Here is a 22,307-nt window from a genome sequence, read left to right as displayed (position 1 = left end):
TCCAAGTCCATGTTGGTGTTATTGATGCAGACTTACAGGTTAATATGTGCCTTAGTTTCCACAAGGGTGCCTTCCTGTTACAATTCAAAAAATACAGGCCTTGCTCAACTTGTGCCTTTTGTGAGTTGTGTTTCCCGAACAGAGCCTGCATGGCGGGGTGATGAAGGATTCGCTCCACAGGAATACCTCAAGGGTGTTGGACGCAAGAACTATCTCCACAACGACCTAACCTGACCTGCACCACTGTGGCGTTATCGGGAGGTACTCCTGCACAAGTGCAGTTGAGCGGTCGGTCTTCTGGATACCGGAGCAGACGTAACTGTCGTATGGAGCAAAGACTGCCACCTCAAAGGGCTTGGTAAATAACGCAGCGGGAGTTGTAGGTCTGGGGGGCATGACTACTAGCTGCCTGTCTGTAAAACCTATACAGATCAAAACACAAGATGGACAGACTGCTCCGCCTGGCCATATGTTACCACCCGCCCCACTCACTTTGTGGGGCCGAGATTGCTTAGGACAATGTGACAGAAAGCTTAGAAATAACTAGATTAACAGGAGATGGAAAACTTAGAATAATTAAATTTCTCATTGTATGCACAAAGAGGAGCTTCACACAGTGTGACTTGGCAAATGAGGCGAGGAGCTTCACAGTAGGACTTGGCAAATTAGGCCGGTCCTGGGGCCCTTTGTACTGACAAGGTGGACCTGGGATGCTCTGGTGTGCCGATAAGAAGACACCGGTATGCGAACCTCTGTGCCTTGAGGTAGGAAAACTGGATCTGTCCCGTTTTATGGATTGGGAGAAACTCAAGACACGACTGAGTCTGCGCAAAGAGTGAAGGTGAAAAGTTCAGAGCGAGGGAGACTACTAAGCCTTCATCCTCAACGACCCCCGCGAGCACCACCAGGAGGCAGTGAGCAAGTGCAAATGGGAGGAAACTTATGTTAGTGACTTCTGGGTAGAATCATTATCCTAACCCAACCTCTTCTTGGGCATCTATTGAATATGTATGAATGTATACTTGAAATCACACGTGCACAAAGAAGTCGGGGCAAGCAGGTGCTTTTGGAATTATCAACCCTGACGCCCGCCGGTGAATTAAACGTGCCTGCTTTATAGCCTATCCTGAGTTACAGAGTTTAATTCCGCACGTCAAATGGGGAGTTTGTATCACCACGGATTTTTAACTGGGACCAACATTCTACAGGAGCGAAACAGCCTAGACTTGGTTCTCACTTGGTTAACCGATTAACCGGTATGGGTAGATCAGTGGCCCCTGCCCCAGGAAAAGCTGTGTGCCTGCATGGATTAGTGAAGGAGCAATTAGACGCGGGCCACACTGAAGAATCACATAGCCCGTGGCAGACCCCTGTATTTGTGATAAAAAAGAAATCAGGTAAATGGCGATTGTTGCTTGACCTGCGTAAAGTCAATGCACTGACGGCTCTATGGGGGCCTTGCAGCCAGGATTGCCGTCTGCCACCGTGACACCAGTGGAGTGAGACATTTTAGTTACTGATCTGAAAGATTGTTTTCTTACCATTCCTTTAGATCCAAAAGACAAAGCCGAGTTGGCCCTTACAGTACCAACTAGAAGTAGCTCTGAGCCCACAAAAAGCTATCACTGGACCGTGCTGCCTCAAGGCATGAGAAACCTGCCAACCATTTGTCCATGGTTTGTAGCCCAAGCCCTGAGCTCAGTGAGAGACAAATACCAAGATGTTTACTGTTATCATTACATGGATGACATCTTGCTAGCGCAGCACCGTCAAAAGAGCTGCTGGAGACAGTTGAGAAGGATGCCAGGCACAGTTTAGCAGAGTTTGGATTGATTGTAGCTCCTGAAGAAGTTCAGAGGCAAGAGCCCTGGAATATAATGGGCATGAATGTGCTGAAGAGAACTGTGTCTCCACAAACTATCAAATTGAAACTGGACGTAAAGACCTTGAGCGATGTCCAAAAGCTTGCAGGAATGCTGAATTGGCTACGGCCTTGTTATTTAGGCCTTACTAATGAACAAAGGCAACCTTTTTTGCAACTTTTAAAAGGAGACACAGATCTTTTAGCCCCAAGGCATTTCACACCTGCAGCCTTGGCACTTGTGAAAGAAGTCAAACAGTTGATCTCTGCACGACATGTGTGGCGTGTAGATATCACGCTTCTTTAAGTGGTTTTCTTTTAATGGACCAGTCTTCTCCTTATGCTATGTTGGCCCAGTGGAACCAGGCTTGGGAAGATCCATGCATGTGATTGAGTGGTTGGTTCTGCCTTTGCAGCCTAAGAAAACCGCTGTTGGATGGTACAAACTTGTTGCCGATTGATCATAAAAATCCAAAAGTGATGTTTAGAGTGGGACTGGAGTTGATGCGTCAGCTGTGATTAGCCCCGTACAACATTCTCTTTTGAATGGGCGCTGTCAAACTCTACTGCCTCCAAGTGGCTCTTGCCAATATTCAAGGGCAAGCTCAGTACCATCATCCACCTCAACACACTTTTGAAAATGACTGTAGATCTAACTTTGCAGCCACGGCAACTGAGTCAGAGACGACCAGTCAAAGGTGGCACGGTATTTGCAGACGGGTCTGGAAAAAAACGGGGAAGCCGTAGTTGCTTGCAAACAGAATGGGCAATGGCATTCCCAAATTGTGTGTCGGGAAGGATGCCCGCAAGCTGTAGAGTTGCGGGCTGCGGCCCTTGGCATTTCGATACTTCCCAGGCCCTCTTAATCTCGTTACTGATTCAGCCTGTGTGGCAGCCCTCCTTCCCAAGTTAGAGATGGTTGTCCTTGGTCATGTCAACAATCCCAACCTTTTTGCAGTTTTGACTTAGTTTGGAAGGAAGAGATTTGGAAACGCCATTCTCCATTTTATGTTACGCATGTTAACAGCCATGCCTCCCTACCCGGTTTTTGTCATTGAAGGCAATGCTAGAGTTGATGCTCTGGTTTTCTGTGGCTTGTTTGTGCCTGTTCCTGATGTCCACAGCAGGCTGTGTCAGTCCACCAGTTTTATCATCAGAATTGGCGATCCTTGTATCATCAGTTTGGTCAAAAGGGTCTCTCTCAGGCTGCTGCAGGCAGTATTGTTGCAGCCTGTGCAGACTGTCAAAATGTGTTACCTCCTTGCCCGATTATGGAGTTAATCCTAGAGGCCTTCAAGCTTTACGGCTTTGGCAAACAGATGTAACTCATTACAATGAGTTTGGCAGACAAAAACATGTCCATGTTACAATAGATACATATTCTTCTGCAATGATTGCTACTGCCCGCACAGGTGAGACCACTCGTGACGTCATTCGGCCCTGGCAACGTGCTTTGTCTGTGCTCGACGGTCCCCCTTGCAATCAAAAAAGGACAATGGACCTGCCTATAGCTCTAAGTCCGTCAGTCAGCTCCTTCCCTGTGAGGGATCTCCCCCAGATTTGCTCTTCCCATTCCCCCGGGCCAAGCCATCGTTGAACGCATGAATGGTACTCTCCAAACGCCTGCTTGAGAAGCAGGGAGAGGAATGAAGGGGAGGACCCCAGAGGCACGTTTAGAGAAAGCACAGCTACGTTTTGATCTTTTTGAAAATCTCTGCCGACCGTGCGTGCCTCCCATTGTGCGACACTTTTGTGTCAATGGTGCTAAGCAGCAAAAGCACAAAGGCGTCTTAGTAGCCTGAAAGACCCTTGTACGGGCATTCGTCAGGACCGCATGGATTGTTAACCTGGGGGAGAGGTTATGCTTGTGTTTCTACAGGTGAAGGTCCGCGATGGATACCTGCTGGCTGTGTGCGGCCTGAGCTTAGCGTGCCGGATCGTGGGAGCACCGCTGCCGCCAGTCAACCCAACAACTAATGTGCGGTCTCCTTAGCACAGCAACTGAACCCGTCCTGGTTTGGTGTGTCTGTGGTGCAAGGCAGTCAACCTTTCCACACAGGTCTGGTTGATGTGGCCTTCCTCAAAACTTGCAACGTGTGTTTAACAGACATTATTGCGTAAAAGTGAACGTACGATTTTGACAAAGACTTTGGGGAATGAAGGACCTTACTGAAAGCCTTCCGATATTTGGGATAATCGGTTACCTCTGTATAACGTTAAACCGCAAGAAGTTGATATTGTTGGCACTTGGAATGCCGACAGTTGTTTTTCTGTAGATGCTAATGTAGTAGGAGGCCATGATGGGACCATGACACCCGCATAAATCAACCCTGTGAACATGTTGATAAGCATAATGCGCTTAAACGCGATATAGTGATGATATATCTGATATACCAAGCAGATAGATGAAGCGTGTAATGACGTAGTTGATTTATGGAACCGATGGGAACATATTGCAGCAGCTCTTTGCTTACCCGGAGCAGCAGCAGGGAAAGCATTAAAAAAGTTAAATCACCTTCTTTGTTAGGTAGTTAAGAATGTGAGTCAAACCTCTAGTGTTTTGGGATTGTTAGCTGATGATTTGCCTGGAGTACAACATGCAGTTTTACAAAACAGAGCAACTATTGACTTTTTGTTGTTGACTCAGGGACATGGCTGAGAGAGTATTTTGGTGGCATGTGCTGCATTGATTGTAGGCGCCCCATTGCAGCAACATGTTACCAAAATCTGAGAAAAAAGTCGGGCTTTTTGCATCGATTCACTCGACTGGCAGGATTGATTGTTTGCTATTGCCTTGTTTGCCATTGTGTTTGCAAAGGACCCTGCAGCACACAGCAAACCTGGTACTAGCCGTTCAAAAACCAAAAAGGGGGATTTTTGGGGGTCTGCAGCGCGACTGCAGATGAGTTAGTTGACTTTAAAGACTTGTCTTAAAGTCGTGTTCCTTTAAGACAGCCACAAAAATGACAAGTATGTGAACAGGAAGGGAAGAACCAGAGCTTAGAACCGCAGCAAACGGGCACCTACAGCAAGAGCAAAGAGCAAGCAAGAGGAAGACGACAGCAAGCCTATCAGGGTCTGACACATGTGCTATCTAAGATCTATAAGCAATCTGTACAGATAATAAAGGCCATTCTGGCCATTTGTCTGAACCCAGCCACGTAGACATAGTGTTTTTATGTCCGTCTCGCCTTGCGTCGCCACAGTGGAGCGTGTGAGGAATCACAATGACAGCAGGGGTAGGGGAGGCCCCGCACTGCGGGTGGCAGTGGCAGTGGTGGAGGCTTGGCAGCTCTCGGGGGGGAGTTGGCCAGGCCAGAAGCATGGGCTGCTGCGGGCCCCAGGAAGTCCAGCAAAGGCAGGTGCTGAGCAGCGGCTCGGGGATGGGCTGATGCCCCCTGCCCAGGGGCTGGGGCTGTGGCCGGGGTGGCTGGAGAGCAGCAGTGCCTGTGGGAAAGGCCCCAGAGGCCAAGGTGGGCAGGGGCGTGCGGCGTGCCCGGGCAGCAAGGGCAGTTCCGCAGGCCGGGCTGCGCTAGCGAGGGCACAGGCGGCACTGCGGGGAGGGGTTTCCTCTGTGCCATGGGCCCAGGGGAGTGCGTGCCCGGGCACTGGGTGCGGGCTGGGGCTGCGCGGGTCCGGGCAGACACGGGCCCCGTGGAGCGAGGCCAGCGGAGGCCCCATCTGGCTGGGAGCTGGAATGCCAGGAGGCATGGGCAGAGGCCGAGGGCACAGGCTCTGCTCAGCGTGGAGAAGAGAGGGAGCAGGGGCTCTCCAGCTCTGCCTGCTGGCGTGGGCCTTGCCTGCACGGGTTCTTTCTGCCAGGGTGGAGCAGGCACACATGAGCCCTGGGGGAAAATGGTCAGCTTTTATTGGCCTCAGAAAGCACGCAGGCCCAGCAGAGGCTGGCACCACGATGTCCTCAGGGCAGCTGAATGCGTGGGGCGCAGTCCCGGCAGCCATCCCTCCAGTGCCTCCCTGCGCTGCTCCTTCCGCATGCAGCACGGGCTCAGGGGCAGCCGGCACCTTCATGGTCCCCGCTGGCAGCAGGGCGCTGCTGCTCTCTCACTGTGCCGTGATGCAGGTACAGCAGAAAGCCCTGCGCAGAGCCCTGAGCACCCTGCGCAGAGGGAGGGCCGTCGCCGTCGAGCTGGGTGTGTGCGGCAGGGCGGCGATGCCTGTGGAAGAAGGAGAGCTGTAGGCAAGGGGCTGGGCAGGTAATGGGCAAGGTCCTGCCTGCTCCCCACCACCGAGGGCTTTCCCAGGGAGGGGTGTCCAGGGAACGGCCAGCCCCTCTGCACGCAGTCCTGCCGCCCTGGCCTGGGTGCAGGCCGCCGGGACAGCCGGACCGGGCCTGCCCTTGCCGAGGCAGCGCTCGACTCGGACGTACCTGGGTCATCCTCGGGCTCATCCCTGGAGCGGAGCAGGGCAATGTGTTACCACTCTGCTCGGAGGCTGCCTGGCCCTCCGGGGGATCAGCGTGGGGTCCTGGAAGAGCTCCAGGCTGATGTCTTCCCACTTGTCGTCCTCCTTGGCCAAGAGCCCTGGCGCCTCCTATAAAAACATGAACAACAAAGGGAGAGCTAAGCATCCGCCACTGGATGCGGGGAGAAACAGGCGCTTGGGGATGGGGTTTCGTGGTAGGCTTGGCAGTGTTAGGTGTCGGGTTGGCTGGGCTTACGGTCCTGCAGCCAGAGGAGGGCTGCGTGTCGCCTCTGTGCTGGGAGGTCGCCTGCACGGGGAGAGCAAGACTCAAGGCGTGGGCAAGAGGGTGGTGGTGTGGGGGGAGGAGATGGAGAGGATGTCCACCAGCCATGTCCCTGCCACACATGCCCTGGGCGCCGCGCCTGCCTCCGGTACCTGGGGATGCTCGGTGCTGGCCACGTGCCCCTGGCTCACCTGGTGCCAAGGCTCCCAAGGCAGGGGACAAGTTGTCTCATTGTCTTCGTTCTCTGCTGCTGGGGCAAGGTGTGGTGTGGCGGTGTCGTCCACAGCATTTTCAGGCAAGGAAAAAGCCCCTTCATGATCGTGTGCTGCCGGGGAGACGATGGCTGCACTAGCCTCTCCTGGATGGTCTCCAGACATGGGAGAATCCATGTGTTCTCCATCCTGGCGTTCGTCTGGGACAGGAGAGGCTGTGCTGGGCTCTCCCTGAGGCTCTGCAGCCAATGTAGACTCGCTCTCCTCAGTTGTTGCAGGTGGTTTTAGTGCCATCGCCGCATCCATGCTTTGTGCCGAGTGCCGCTGTTCCACCGGCTGCTGGCTGCGTTCTTGGATCACAGCCTCAAGCTCGTGCAGGACATCACTCATGTCCCACCGAGCTGCGTCCTGCAGAGCCACGGTGTGGGCTGTGGGGCTGTGTGGGGCAGGTGCCTGGCTCCCTGTCTGTGCTGCTGTGCCCTGCTTGCTGAAGAGAGAAGCTGGTGCCTTTGCCGCCTCCTGTTCTGTGGGAGTGAGTGGCGAGCGTTGCTCCTCTTCCTCAGCAGCTGCAGCCAGGGCAGCAGCTGCTGGCTCGGTTGTTTGTGGAATGTGCCTGGTCAGCAGACGCATCCTGCAGGTTCCCAGCTGTGACTCCTGCCGTGTGTGTGCCAGAGCTTGGGATGGCAGGACCCTCCAAAAGCTCTGGGAACAAAGGGTTGACCCAGATGCTGTGGATCTTGATGTCCTCTTCTTGGGACAGTTCTTTGGTGCTGATATCTTCCCAGCAACCAAGCTTGGCCAGGGCCCTGGGTGCTTCTTTGGCACTTGTGGGACTAAGGCCCTTTTGGCCGTTGCCCAGTGGTTCCCGCGGACATGGGATGCCATGCTTGCAGGACTTCCTGCAGGACTTCCCCTCCTCCGGTGCTGGCTGTGGGCCAGGAATCTCGACTTCAGCTTCTGCAGATCCTCCTCCTTCCTGGAGCAGTCTGCTACATGTGTCATATGTTGCCTTCACAGGCACGTGGGTGACCTGGCTCAGGAACGGCACGGCGGCCGACCCCTGGCCGCACGGTCCATCAGCTGGCAGACACCAATGTGGAGGATGGCAAATGGCGTTTATTGCTGAACGACGCGACACTATATAGGCTAGGTTTACGATGTCACTTCTGTCTGCTTACATCATAAACTAAAAGCTGTTGGCTACCTGGAGGGGGGCCCTATGTTTCTGTACAGCGCGAGATCTTCCGGCCGCCAGGCCCTACCTAGCAACATTTCCGCCCCCCCCACCCCCCACCCCCCACCCCCCGCCTTAACTAAACAGGCTAAAATAGTAAAAATATTTCTAAAAAAGAGTACAAAGATAAGGCACACTGAGCAATTGGCACTTGGGAAACAACTGGGGGTAATGGAGTGTAGCTTGGAATATTTGGGGAGAGCCAGGGAGAATCGGGGGAAATACTGATCAAGTACATTTTTAAAGCAGTTGTTGGTGTTCTACAAACATGATGTTGACCCTTTCTAGCAGCTCTTGACAAAGGACACGAGCCTGTTTAATATACAGGGTCCGAAGATTAGTGTCAGCAGGATTATTGCAATCGGACCTACCAAGGTGGATATCAGGGTGGCTAGCCACGGAGATTGGTTAAACCACGATTCAAACCACCCTTGTTGGGCTTCCCTGTCTCTTTTTCTTTGAGCCAATCTCTCTCTTAATTTGGCCATCGAGTCCCTAACTACTCCGGTGTGGTCAGCACAGAAGCAACATTCCTCTTTCAAGGTGGCACAAAGGCCTCCTTGTCGCATAAACAGGAGGTCTAATCCCTGTCTATTCTGCAAAACAACCTCTGATAGCGAGGAGAGGGACTGCTCCAAAAAGGTCACGGATTTCTCGATTTTTTGTAGGTCTTCATCGATGGCAGCTTGCAGTTGAGACAGGCCTCGTCGCTGGGTCACCAGGGAGGTCACTCCCGTGGCCGTGCCGGCTGCTCCCAAACCAAGCAGCGTTGCTATTGTTACAGCTGTCAATACTTCTCTTTTTGAAGCCCGCTATTGGCTTCTCCCCGTAGCGGTACATTTCTTCTTCTGGATGGTATAGGATCCTAGGAACAATCAGAATTTGTACACAGAAGTCAGCAGAATCGTCAACAATTTTGAGGGACACACAGGGGGTTACTCCTGATTGATGGCAGATCCACATTCCAGGTGCGGATGGGATCGCCCATTTATGGGTCTTGTCAACCGCAACGGTTCTTGCGCAGACAGCACTATCCCAGCTTGCTAGGGCGACATTACCAATACATACGCCAGGCCCTGACTTGGCTCAAGGTAACTCCTTTCCATGGTGTATCCCACCTACACTGGGTTGGATTGCTATCTGATGAATAGTCGAAGGAAGCATGGAGGGCAATGCCCTCGTAGAAAGGGGGATAGACGTCATAACATAACCAACAAGAATTCATGAGATCCGGGTTTGACTGATTTAGCGACCGGAAGGTGGCATCTAACACGCTAAAAAATGGCTTGTCGGGTAAATGGTGAGAGTTCATGTTAGGTTGGCTTGAGGGGAACTATCTGCTTGGTTAGTAAGGGATCGGCTGGGCGGGCATGGCAGTCTGCAAGTTTTCTTTTCTTTGCTGGTTATCGCTTTTGATCACGACGTTGGGGCCAATTGCTGTTCAGCTTCTTACCTCCTGTTTTTTGATAAAAAACAGTCCCCCCCTATCTGTGCGGGTTGCCAGTATCTAATGCCCCAAGTTTTGCCGATGGTCCATCCTAGGTCGTTTTCATTGGTTACGTTTAAGAAAATATATTGGCAGTCACATTTCCCACGGCATACTGTCCTTCCCATCCCATTTGGTCTCCTAGGGGTGCAGCCTGTTGGTCCCCAACTGGTCTTAAGAAACGGGTCTGGTTTCGCTACCTTCCAGCCAGATGCGATGGTTTCACAGCCCCTCGAGAACAGTAATACTGATAAGGGACGTTACAGTAAGATTTGCCGGGGTTAGAGCTGGGACACAGATAATACATTATAGTGTTCAAACAGGGGGTTGAGAGGATTAGGTCACAGAGATATACTTGGAAAACTAGGGGGTCCGGGGTAACAATCTTTTGTAGTATCTTTTGGTCCTCCCATCTTGCCAGTACCCATTCCCATGGCTGATGTTCATACAAGCCGCTAGACGGCGTTATGAACACCAAAATCGAGATCACACAAAAACATCGCAGCCCCGCCCTGCGGGGGCTGTTTCGCCGTTGTCTGGACTGCGCCGGTGCAGAGCTCTCAGATGCGGACAGGCCGCTTGTCGACTCATCGTCTTCTCTTGACACCAGGGTATACGGGTTACGGGGGTGTCCGATGATCCGGTCCTGCAGACAAAAACTCACAGTTTTCATTAGTTTTATTCTGAAGGTCTGGCTTGATAGACTTAAGTGGACACCATTTGATTCTGTTATCTTTTCTGACCGCAGCATACCCTCGCCCTGTCAGAACTAATTTCCACCCTTGTTCCCACTCTCCTAGCTCATTTCTGATCATGACGTACGGGCCTTCTTCTAGCGCTCGAGTGGCCCAGTGCTTCTGGGCAGGGCTATTCACCTCGTCTCCCCTGGGGAACTGGTTTAAAGCTAATAGGGCTGTTGCTAATAAGCGTGCCTGGTCCCCTGAGGGAATGACGTTGGTAAAACCTTCTGGTTTTGCTAATACCTCTAATTTAGTTTTCAGAGTTTGATTTGCCCGTTCGACTATGGCTTGTCCTGTACTATTATATGGGATGCCGTGAATCAGAGTAATACCCCATTTCAGAGCAAATGCCTGGACTGATTTAGACACAAAATTCGGACCATTGTCTGTTTTGATCTGATTAGGGATGCCAAGCCACGCCATGGCTGTTAGCCAATGTTGGATGGTTGCCTTAGCGTCGGTCTTAAGGTGTTGTGTCGCTACGATCACCCCGCTATATGTGTCTACAGTTACTGCTAGCCATGCTCGAGGTTTTAGTAATTGACAGAGCGTAAAATCTGTCTGCCACACCTCGGAGGCTTTAAGACCTCTGGGGTTGACTCCGCTAGACCACAATGGTGCTTTTTGACAGTGGGGACATGTAGCTACTATATGTTTCGCGTCAGTGGCCGAGATCCCACATCTCTTTGCTAACGCTTTGGCTCCAATGTGAGGGACTCATGTAATTGGTGGGCATCTTTCAGTGTCCACAACCCTTTTGCAGTGGCATCTGCTTTGTCGTTGCCGATTTGGAAGAACCCTTTGATTGGGTTATGGCTGTTGATGTGGATAACCGATATATTGCCCTTTCGGGAAAAAAGTGCTTCTTCTAGCATCAGAGCTATTGTGGATGTTGACACGCCGGGCCCTGACATGGCTAAGCAAAGCTTGACCACAAACATTGAATCAGTTACTATGTTGAGGTGTTCTGTTGGGAACAGACCGCATGCCAGCACTACAGCTGCTGCTTCCAGCTGTTGGACGGAGATCGCACGATCGGTCATTTTGACACAGTGCCATTCTCCTCCCGACCGTCATACTGCTGCCGCGGTTGAGGTCGCTGAGGATGCGTCTGTGAAGACCGTTGGTCCCTGTTGGGGCCGGTCCATGATTTTCCGTGGGAGGTCGACATCGACAATAGCTAGCATTTGAATCCAGGGGGGCTTTGTGCCATACCGGACTTCCCCCCCAAATCCGGCGAGGGCTACTATAGCTAGATATTCTGACATTGCCACTGATTGTGTTGGGAGCTGTTTGCGAAAGGGCAGGTATATTTTGGCTGGTTCAATGCCCAGATGTCTTAGGGCGAGTTTTCTGCCTTTCATGGTGAGGTTACCGAGGCACTCGACTCCCGGAGAGAAAGTACGCGATGTTTTCCCCAGAACTACCCATTGTATTGGCTGAGCTTTTTCAGGAGGGCCTTGGGCCAGCGCTCCTACTCCCCCCCCTTCTGTGAAAGGCACATACAGATCAAGTGGTATAGCTGGGTTCCACCTGGCGAGCGTGTTTGATGACACCTGTTGTTCGATAAAGTCGAGAGAGTTTATTGCCTCTGTCGTCAGAGTTTTTTGTTCCCATGGGTGTTTCCCTTTCAAAAGATCGTACAGGGGGGCCATGATTTCGGGAGGGATCAGGACAACATTGCGGAGCCACTGCAAAGACCCCACTAACTTGCATATCATGGAGTGTTTTAACGGTTCGACGGATTTTTATTTGAGGAGGTGTTATGTAAGAACTTGTGATTCCCATTCCCAAGAAACTGACACAGGGTCCTCTTTTAATTTTTGCACTCGCAATTTCAAACCCGTTTGTCTTGAGGGTTTCTGAAATTATTGTCACCAGGTGGTCTACCTGATTGCCTGATGGTGCGGCAATCAGGATATCATCCATGTATTGAATGATAGTTGCAGTCGGGTCACTGCGCCGAACCGGTGCCAGTGCTCCATCCACTGTGATTTGACAGATAGTGGGTGAATTGATCATTCCTTGGGGCAGCACTTTCCACTGGAAGCACAAGTTGGGGCATTGGCTGTTTGGAAACACTACAGAAAAAGCAAACCGCTCTTTGTCTGCCTCATGCAGAGGTATTGAGAAAAAACAATCTTTAATATCAAGGACAGCACAAGATTGTCCCTCCGGAATCATGGAGTTCATGGGCAACAATGTTTGAATGGGACCCATTGGCTGGATTTTTTTGTTTACCTCACGCAGGTCGTGGAGGAGACGAAACCCCTCGCCTGCTCGTTTGGGTATTACAAAGACTGGGGTGTTCCATGGACTAGGGGAAGGCTCTATATGACCTCGTTGTAGTTCGCGGTCAACTAACTCAAGAAGGGCATCCATTCGAGGCTTTGACAGGGGCCACTGCTCGACCCAGGCTGGGTCGGATGATTTCCATGTCAGTCTGATCGGCGGAAGTGGGTGTACGGCAGTGGCCCTTACTGTAAATTTGTCACTCTGGCTTTTAATAAGGCTAGGGCGTCCCTTCCCAACAGGGGTGGAACTCCTGACATGACGTATGGGAAGAGGGTAATGGTCTTTTCTGGTCCCTTTTCTGTGTGAAGCGTGATTGCTACCAAGTGAGCACTCTTCTGAGCTCAGGTTAATCCCCCGATTCCGCCCACTGTGGAGGCGTCTTCCAATTTCCAATGTGGGGGCCAGCTCGTTTCAGGAATGACTGTAACATCTGCTCCGGTATCAATCAAAAAGGGGATACTGATGGTGATACCATTTAGGGAATTATGGAGGGAACAAATCCCCCACACCACTGGCGGGTTGTCACACCTTACTGCCAGGGCCACCCAGGGGTCTCGTCCCCAGGGCGGTCCCTGCTGTCCCTGGGATGGAGGCCAGGTTTGTGGGGTCATTGGCTGGGCCATAAAGTTGGTTGCTTCCCTCGGGGCAACGGGTTCGGGAGTGACCCCCACGTCTGGGGTTGGTGTAATGGGGCCGCCTGACATCCCAAGTGGGAGAGGGCTGTGTGCGGCCCAGGGGCCCCCTCCCTTTCCCGTTTCCCTGCTTTTTAAGTCTGCATTCCTTCGCGAAGTGCCCTCTCTTTCCACAGGCCCAACACGGTCCTTTAGATCGGTTTTGTGGGGAGAGTGCCGTTGCCGGGTCTCCCGACTGGGGGCAATTGATCATCGCATGGCCTGGTTGGCCACATTTGGGGCATATCATCACACTAGCCAGTGCACGAACGGCCACTTGGATTGGGGCCAGGTGTTCCTCGCTCACTACATGTTTAATCATGTCCGCGAGACTTGACCCAGGTGGCAGCGATCGCAGGATTTCCTTGGTTTTTAGATTAGACTGTTGCCGCAAACAGTCTGTGACAACTGGGCCTTTTGCCTCTGGGGGCAGGGCCGAGGAATCGACTGCTGCTTGGAGGCGATCTACAAACTGTGTAAAACTCTCACTTTCTTTTTGTTTTATTGTGGACCATGGCGATGGCTTGGCAATAACTCTAGAGGTCATGCGAATAGCCTCTCTAGCTGCACGGGTGGTTGCCATAACTTCATGGGCCCGCAGGCCCTGGGCTTGTGCTTGGGGGGTAATCATTGTTGGGTCTGTACCCATCAACCGCTGTAGACTGGAGCCGTGTAGCGGATGATCCGCTCCGGTTACTCGGGCTAACTGCCTCGCACAGTTCTCCTCCCATTCTTGTTTAAACACAATCATCCCTGCCCCATCAAAAATCAGCCTACAGGTCTGTTTTATATTGAACGGGAGCAAATCATCTCCCCAAAAACCCCATCTATGAGGGTGGAGACCATGGCCGAATTGAGTCCTTTGTCCGCGATTGCTTTAACAATCGCTTGTATATCCTTAGGGCTTAAGGGCGAATGGACCCTCTGTCCCCCGTCCGTCACTCAGACCGGGAATGCTAGTGTGTCTGGTGGGGCCCAATCGGCACATGCAATTTGTATTTTTCTCCAGTCGGTGAGAGTAATTTCTGTCCCCTTATGTTTTTCTTTTCCGTGAGTGGTGATATTTTGGTCTTTGTATTTGCAAGCCAAGTCTCCCATGCAGAGTCTGAGTGGGAGTCAGCGTCCGACTGACTGCTCTCTTCCGGGTGCTGGTGGTATGTGGTCGGGCTTCGGCCCCTCCCCTTTCTTGTGTAATCGGGCGGTTCTTTCCCTTTTTGCCCGCCCCGCCTTCCGCTCGGGGAGGCGCCTGCCTTATAAGGACGGTTTTGGGGAGGGTCATTATGATTGGCTTTCTGCCCCCCGCTCGTGATCTTTTCCCTTTTTTGGTCATGCCAATCACTCTTTTCCTTCCCATTCTCCTCCCCCTCCCCTTTGTGTGCGCTTGTTAGCTCTAGCGCTCCCCCCCTGCTCCCGCCGGGGGTGGTCTCGCCCCGCCCTTCCCCTTGCTGCTCGGCGCCATCTTGGGGCACATGTGGTGGTGGTTCAATCCGTGCATTTTCAGCCTCGGCTTTCGCCTCAGCACCCCTGGCCTCTGCAGCCAGTTTGCCCCAAAAGGAGTTCACCGAGGATTCTGCGGGCGAGCTGAAGATGTTAGAGTCTTTCGGACGCAGAGTGGGCGCGTCACCTTTCTGTCGGCTTTGAGGGTCGACGGAACCCTCCTCAGCCGGGGGGCATGAGGTTTGCGTAGCCGCCCCAGTTCCCACCCGCGGGGTGGTTAACAGACAATCCCTGGCAGCCTTCCAGGTCTCCTGCTCGTGTCTAGCTTTTTTGAGAGCCTGAACGACTTCCCCACGCTTTCAGATTTTTCCCACTACCAGTAGACATCGTTTCATCGCATAAAGCGCGGGAACATTTGTCCCACGCATCTGGGTGGAGTATATCCACCGGCTGGTCAATGACCCCAAGCTCCAAAAGTCTTTCAACTGCAAGAGTAAAATCTTTGGGCTTACAGTCAATACCCCACTGCCTATGCAGCTGTAATACGACCTTCGCAAGAGCTTCCATCCTCTTGGTTGGTCCGGGAGCGTCCTCCCCGCCGGGCTGGTCCTGCCGCTCCGGCCACCGTTCACCCGACTCCAGGTGAATGTTCCCGGGTTTCGGCACTACTTGTTGCCTTCACAGGCACGCGGTGACCTGGCTCAGGAACGGCACGGCGGCCGACCCCTGGCCGCACGGTCCATCAGCTGGCAGACACCAATGTGGAGGATGGCAAATGGCGTTTATTGCTGAACGACGCGACACTATATAGGCTAGGTTTATGATGTCACTTCTGTCTGCTTACATCATAAACTAAAAGCTGTTGGCTACCTGGAGGGGGGGCCTATGTTTCTGTACAGCGCGAGATCTTCCGGCCGCCAGGCCCTACCTAGCAACAGTCATATCCTCAGGCATCCTACGGGCCCTCCGTTGGCTCCGCACTGACTTGTCAATGGGGATGCACTTGTAGCGTCCCACTGGTGCTTTGGAGCCTTCCTGTACTGCTTGTGCCTGGTGCCCTGGCCCCACATGCCTCCTACCCATGGAAGCTGGCACAGACACCCTGCCAGCAGCACTGGTGCTCCCATGTTCATGGGGATCATGGACGGGCTTAGGTGCAGGGGCCTTGCTGCTCCTGGCTGCCTGGACCTCATCTCTTCTTGCCCTTTTCACCAGCATCATGCTGCTTTCTGAGTCCTGCTGTTCCGCTGGCCTCTTGTGCCGGACCTCACTTACGTCCCACTGAGCTGTGTGCTGCAGAGCCACGGTGTGGGCTGTGGGGCTGTGTGGGGCAGGTGCCTGGCTCCCTGCCTGTGCTGCTGTGCCCTGCTTGCCGAAGAGAGAAGCCAGTTCCTTCGCCGCCTCCTGTTCTGTGAGAGCAAGTGGCAAGCGTTGCTCCTCTTCCTCAGCAGCTGCAGCCAATGCAGCAGCTGCTGGCTCGGTGTTTGTGGAATGTGCCTGGTCAGCAGACACATCCTGCAGGTTCCCAGCTGTGACTCCTGCCGTGTGTGTACCAGAGCTGCTGGGACGGCAGGACCCCTCCAAAAGCTCTGGGAACAAAGGGTTGACCCTTGTGCTGTGGATCTTGATGTCCTCTTCCTGGGACAGTTCTTTGTGTGCTGATATCTTCCCAGCAACCAAGCTTGGCCAGGGCCCCTGGGTGCTTCTTTGGCACTTGTGGGACTAAGGCCCTTTTGGCCGTCGCCCAGTGCTTCCCGCGGACATGGGATGCCATGCTTGCAGGACTTCCCTCTCCTCGGGTGCTGGCTGCGGGCCAGCTGTCTCCACTCCAGCTCTGGCAGATCTTCCTCCTTCCTAGAGCAGACTGCCACATGTGTCATATCCTCCGGCTTCCCAAGAGCCCTCCGTTTGGTCCTCACCGACTTGCCTATGAGGATGCACTTGTAGCGTCCTACTGGTGCTTTGGAGCCTTCCTGTACTGCTTGTGCCTGGTGCCCTGGCCCCACATGCCTCCTACCCATGGAAGCTGGCACAGACACCCTGCCAGCAGCACTGGTGCTCCCATGCTCATGGGGGTCATGCACGCGCTTAGGTGCAGGGTCCTTGCTGCTCCTGGCTGCCCGGACTTGATCTCTTCTTGTCCTTTCCACCAGCATCATGCTGCTTTCTGAGTCCTGCTGTTCCGCTGGCCTCTTGTGCAGGACCTCACTTACGTCCCACTGAGCTGCGTCCTGCAGAGCCACGGTGTGGGCTGTGGGGCTGTGTGGGGCAGGTGCCTGGCTCCCTGTCTGTGCTGCTGTGCCCTGCTTGCCGAAGAGAGAAGCCGGTGCCTTCGCCGCCTCCTGTTCTGTGGGAGTGAGTGGCGAGCGCTGCTCCTCTTCCTCAGCAGCTGCAGCCAATGCAGCAGCTGCTGGCTCGGTGTCCATGGGATGTGTCGGGGCAGGAGACGCATTCTGCACGTTCCCGGCTGAGACTCCTGCCGTGTGTGTGCCAGAGCTGCTGGGACGGCAGGACCCCTCCAAAAGCTCTGGGAACAAAGGGTTGACCCAGATGCTGTGGATCTTGATGTCCTCTTCTTGGGACAGTTCTTTGGTGCTGATATCTTCCCAGCAACCAAGCTTGGCCAGGGCCCCTGGGTGGTTCTTTGGCTCTTGTGGGACTATGGCCCTGGGCGCCCTCAACCAGTGCTTCCCGCGGACATGGGATGCCATGCTTGCAGGACTTCCCCTCCTCGGGTGCTGGCTGCGGGCCAGCTGTCTCCACTCCAGCTCTGGCAGATCTTCCTCCTTCCTAGAGCAGACTGCCACATGTGTCATATCCTCCGGCTTCCCAAGAGCCCTCCGTTTGGTCCTCACCGACTTGCCTATGAGGATGCAGCTTGTAGCGTCCTACTGGTGCTTTGGAGCCTTCCTGTACTGCTTGTGCCTGGTGCCGTGGCCCCACATGCCTCATACCCATGGAAGCTGGCACAGACACCCTGCCAGCAGCACTGGTGCTCCCATGCTCATGGGGGTCATGCACGGGCTTAGGTGCAGGGTCCTTGCTGCTCCTGGCTGCCTGGACTTGATCTCTTCTTGTCCTTTCCACCAGCATCATGCTGCTTTCTGAGTCCTGCTGTTCCGCTGGCCTCTTGTGCAGGACCTCACTCACGTCCCACGAGCTGCGTCCTGCAGAGCCACAGTGTGGGCTGTGGGGCTGTGTGGGGCAGGTGCCTGGCTCCCTGCCTGTGCTGCTGTGCCCTGCTTGCTGAAGAGAGAAGCCGGTTCCTTCGCCGCCTCCTGTTCTGTGGGAGCGAGTGGCGAGCGCTGCTCCTCTTCCTCAGCAGCTGCAGCCAATGCAGCAGCTGCTGGCTCGGTGTCCATGGGATGTGTCGGGGCAGGAGACGCATTCTGCACGTTCCCGGCTGAGACTCCTGCCGTGTGTGTGCCAGAGCTGCTGGGACGGCAGGACCCCTCCAAAAGCTCTGGGAACAAAGGGTTGACCCAGATGCTGTGGATCTTGATGTCCTCTTCTTGGGACAGTTCTTTGGTGCTGATATCTTCCCAGCAACCAAGCTTGGCCAGGGCCCCTGGGTGGTTCTTTGGCACTTGTGGGACTATGGCCCTGGGCGCCCTCAACCAGTGGTTCCCGCGGACATGGGATGCCATGCTTGCAGGACTTCCCCTCCTCGGGTGCTGGCTGCGGGCCAGCTGTCTCCACTCCAGCTCTGGCAGATCTTCCTCCTTCCTAGAGCAGACTGCCACATGTGTTCATATCCTCCGGCTTCCCAAGAGCCCTCCGTTTGGTCCTCACCGACTTGCCTATGAGGATGCACTTGTAGCGTCCTACTGGTGCTTTGGAGCCTTCCTGTACTGCTTGTGCCTGGTGCCCTGGCCCCACATGCCTCCTACCCATGGAAGCTGGCACAGACACCCTGCCAGCAGCACTGGTGCTCCCATGCTCAGGGGGGGTCATGCACGCGCTTAGGTGCAGGGGCCTTGCTGCTCCTGGCTGCCCAGACCTGATCTCTTCTTGTCCTTTCCACCAGCATCATGCTTCTTTCTGAGTCCCTCAAGAGGCACCAGTTTCTCTCCTCTGCAGCGTTGGTGTTGGCTGTGGGGCTGCATGGGGCACGCCTGCAGCTCTGCATCCTGCCGGCTGCATCCCACTCCCCACAGTAGACCCGAGGAGATGGGACAAGCTCTTGGGGTCTGCTGGCAGCTTCCCTGCCCTGGGAAGAAGATCCGGAGGGTGCTGCTGCCTGCGGCTGCCCATGGCCCACCTGTGGGCAGGAAGAGCACGAGTCAGGTGATGGAGGTGGCTGCCTTGGCACAGCAGCCACCCAGTGCTGGCAAGCCCAGCCGCAGCACCAAGAAAGATCCATGTGGCCCCGTCCCACCGCCACCACCCCCTCCTGCCCTCCTGCCCCATCTCTCACCTGGTGCAGGGTCTGCAGGCTGGGCAGCCTGCTCTGGTGCTGGGGGCGGGTGTTCGCCTCCTCATGCGTGGGCATCTTTGGCGGTGTCTGCTGCTGACCTGCCATGGTCACCCGGGGGAGATGCTGCCTCCTGAGGGAGTCGCTCTCCTGGGAGTGGACACCCCAGGGCTCTCGCCCCTTAAATACCCCCACGGTCACCGTGGAGACCCGCATCACATTGGCCTCTGGGCATGATGCGCTGCCTGCATCACAAAGCCCTGGGCAATGGCTGTGGAGATGCCCACGCCCCGCCCGTGAGCACCTGCGCCCCTTTTGAAGTGTCTCACTTGGTGAGGGACGCCAATGGCAATAGCTTTGCCACCAGGCTCTCCAGCATCTTTGTTTTTTGGCAAAGCAAGCCTGCACGGACACGATGCGGGTGGGTTGTCTCCCGTTTGCTGGGGGCTGCTGGCTGACACCGAGAGGCGTGGGTGTTGTCCGTGGGCAGCTGCCTTCCCACACGGTGAAGCTTCAGCACTGGCATCAGCTGTGGCTCTGCTCCTGGTGGTTCTGCCTGCTCCGGGCTGAGCGCTCTGGGAAGAGGGAAGCATCCGTGAGTGTAGGAATGGGGATGTTTCCGAGGAGCAGCCTGTGGTTTTCTAAACCTTCTGAGTACTGGGAGCCGAGCAGCGCTGGGCTCTGGGTGTGCCCGGGGCAGCTGCTCTGGCTGAGAGCGCCCTTCCCCTGCGATGCCTCTGCTGTCTCGCTGTCTGCCATGGGCTCTCCTCCCAGGTTGGAAGGGGGTGGCGTTTGGATCTTGGCTGAAGTGCATTCTTGATGGACGCGACCAGAAGGGGCAGATGTAGGCCTGTACGCCTTCAGCACCTTCCTAAGGGGCTTGTGCTGCTTTCCCCCCACAAAGACGGAGAGCCTGTGTTTCATGATGTGAGGTGGCTTCCTCTCTCTTGCCACAGGGCAACAAGCCGTGGATCTCCCTGCCCCGTGGAAAGGGTATCCGCCTGACCATTGCTGAAGAAAGAGACAAGAGACTGGCAGCCAAGCAGAGCAGCGGGTGACCTCCAGCTCGGGTCAGCCGTGGTCCTTTCAGTGTATTAATTATACCGTTCACCAAGTGGCGGTGTGAGTGGCTGAGGAGCATCCAAGGGCTGGAGGGAGCCGTGCTGTGCCAGTGTGAAGCCACACTCCGCTCTCTAGAAGGGCCTGCTGATGCGGGGAGACTCCTGGTGACCTGAGCAATCACCAGAACCATCTTCCAGAAGGGCAAGGGGGAGCGGTAGGAGACCCTCCAGGCTGGTCCGCTCCTGGGAAGGTGCTGGCAGAAACGCTCCTGGACAGCGTTCCCGGGACATGCTGGAGGAGCCGGGCTCTGGAAGAGCCAGCTGGGCTCTCCCTGGGGCCAGTGGTGCCAGAGAGGCTTGAGGCTCGCTGGGATTGCCCCTGGCCGCGGGACTGAGCAGAGAGGGGAGGCTCCGTGACCAGTGCCAGGGGTGGGTGGTGCATTGGCCGGTGAGTTGGGCTTTGGCGGGGGGCGGTGCTCAGCATCCTGAGCCCAGCTGGCTGCTGCTTACTGGGATGGATGGTCCCTCACGGGCTGCTCTTCAGTGCCTTTCCTCTGGAGGTGGAGTGTTAGGGTCTGCAGCATGTCTGCAGACGAGTTAGTTGACTTTAAAGACTTAGTCGTGTTCCTTTAAGACAGCCACAAAAATGACAAGTATGTGAACAGGAAGTGAAGTACCGGAGCTTAGAACCGCAGCAAACGGGCACCTATAGCAAGAGCAAAGAGCAAGCAAGAAGACGACAGCAAGCCTATCAGGGTCTGACACATGTGCTACCTAAGATCTATAAGTAATCTGTACAGATAATAAAGGCCATTCTGGCCATTTTGTCTGAACCCAGCCACGTAGATATAGTGTTTTTATGTCCGTCTCGCCTTGCGTCGCCACAATTGGTGACCTCGGTGTGCCGATATGATCCCAGTAAGGGGTATCAGGAGGAGACCCTGAGACTGTGCCCCCAATAAGGGGTGTCAGGAGCAGATCCTGAGGCTGTGACCAGCGGGTGTCTGGGGAGGTGGAGCCTGGTGAAGCGGAATAGCACAGCAGGCGGCTGCTAGATCCCGGGAGAACGTGACGCCGGTAAGGTGAGCCACCAGGGACAGCATGGGGACTAAGTTCTCTAAGGAAGATACCATTGTGCTGTCAATGTGGAAGTTAGTGTTACAGAAATGTGGAACTACTTCAGATGGGCTGCGGTTAGGAAGTATGGTATTGAGGGCCAAGAGACACGGAGTAGAAACGTCCACCGTGACTGCTCTTAGTGTGTTGACCTGTGACAATTTAGGATCAACACTGTCAGAAGCTGTGATGAAAGAGGACAAAGAGGCGTCGGGGCATTTGGCTACACGGGGACTGCTTAGAGATGCTGTGGGGGTGTGGATAACTGGCTAGCTGAAAAAAGGTCTCATAGACATAGTCCAGCTGGCTGGACAAAAATGCACATCGCTCTCAGCTTATCTGAAGTAAAGCAAAATACACTGTCTTTGGCTGTTTTTGTTACACAATAACAGGAAGATTTCGGTGGGAAAAGAATGTTGCAGGTGGGAACAGATAACTACAGAAGAGAAACTAGGGGCGGGCTTGGTATTTAGGCAACTAACCAATAATGAGCTTAACTTTTGTAATATGTATGAGCTAATTATAGGAAGGCATAAAGGTGACTGTAAGAGACAATAAACGAAAGTCTGCTGATCACTCTTATTGAGTGACTGTGTCTTCCCTCCGTCGCGACAGGGGGGCTTAAAAAATGAGCAAGATGTGAGTGGGGGCTTGAAAAGTCAGCAAGATGTGAGTGGGGGTGTATCACCCAGACCTGCCCTGGATCCCCCTCCAACTACAGACAGGAGGGTGAGGGGGCGGGGGAGGGGGAGAGTCCGTGCCCCTTACCAGACGCCACTCCTCAATGTCCCAAAGCCCCTAAAATAAGCCCAGCAGCATTGACCTATGTTCGGTAGCGATTCCGAGGACAAGGACAACAGGGAGAAACCTCGGTGGACCGATCCCTGCCCCCCTGAGTCCCGACGGCATTTGTGCCAGCCCACACTCCCTCCTCCCCCAGCTTCTTCTCCTTTCCGCCTGCCCCCTCAGCTCCTCCCCTGCCTCCACAGGATGGAAATGCCAAAAATCCGGAATCGTGCCCAGCTATGACAAGGTTATCAGTCAGAGGCGGTGAAGAATGTGGAGTGGTAGAAAT

The 22,307-nt window shown here is 54.4% G+C and overlaps 1 protein-coding gene across 1 annotated transcript; it reads right to left on the bottom strand.

Moving 5' to 3' along the window:
• Positions 1-6,610: 6,610 nt before the first annotated feature.
• Positions 6,611-17,506, bottom strand: LOC121082091. Its single transcript, XM_040581427.1, has 6 exons — positions 16,356-17,506; positions 11,310-11,368; positions 9,923-10,144; positions 9,131-9,189; positions 8,807-8,877; positions 6,611-7,302 (listed from the first exon to the last, which is right to left on the bottom strand). Exons 1-6 carry the CDS (start codon positions 17,455-17,457, stop codon positions 6,611-6,613), a joined length of 2,205 nt encoding a protein of 734 aa, XP_040437361.1. The 5' UTR covers positions 17,458-17,506.
• Between the last annotated feature and the right edge of the window lie 4,801 nt (positions 17,507-22,307).

Source organism: Falco naumanni, unplaced genomic scaffold, assembly GCF_017639655.2.
Source record: "Falco naumanni isolate bFalNau1 unplaced genomic scaffold, bFalNau1.pat scaffold_275_arrow_pat_ctg1, whole genome shotgun sequence".
NCBI classification, from domain to species: Eukaryota; Metazoa; Chordata; class Aves; order Falconiformes; family Falconidae; genus Falco; species Falco naumanni.
The sequence above is the reverse complement of the archived record's forward strand: the minus strand, read 5'-3'. Positions and strand labels throughout refer to the sequence as shown.

Coding starts and splice junctions, on each gene's coding strand:
- LOC121082091 (XM_040581427.1), bottom strand. CDS start 17,457: ATGACACATGTGGCAGTCTGCTCTAGGAAGGAGGAAGATCTGCCAGAG. Junction 10,145..11,309: donor ACCGCGGCAGCAGTATGACG/GTCGGGAGGAGA, acceptor TTTTGTCTGCAG/GACCGGATCATCGGACACCC. Junction 8,878..9,130: donor AGCAATCCAACCCAGTGTAG/GTGGGATACACC, acceptor GATTGTTCCTAG/GATCCTATACCATCCAGAAG.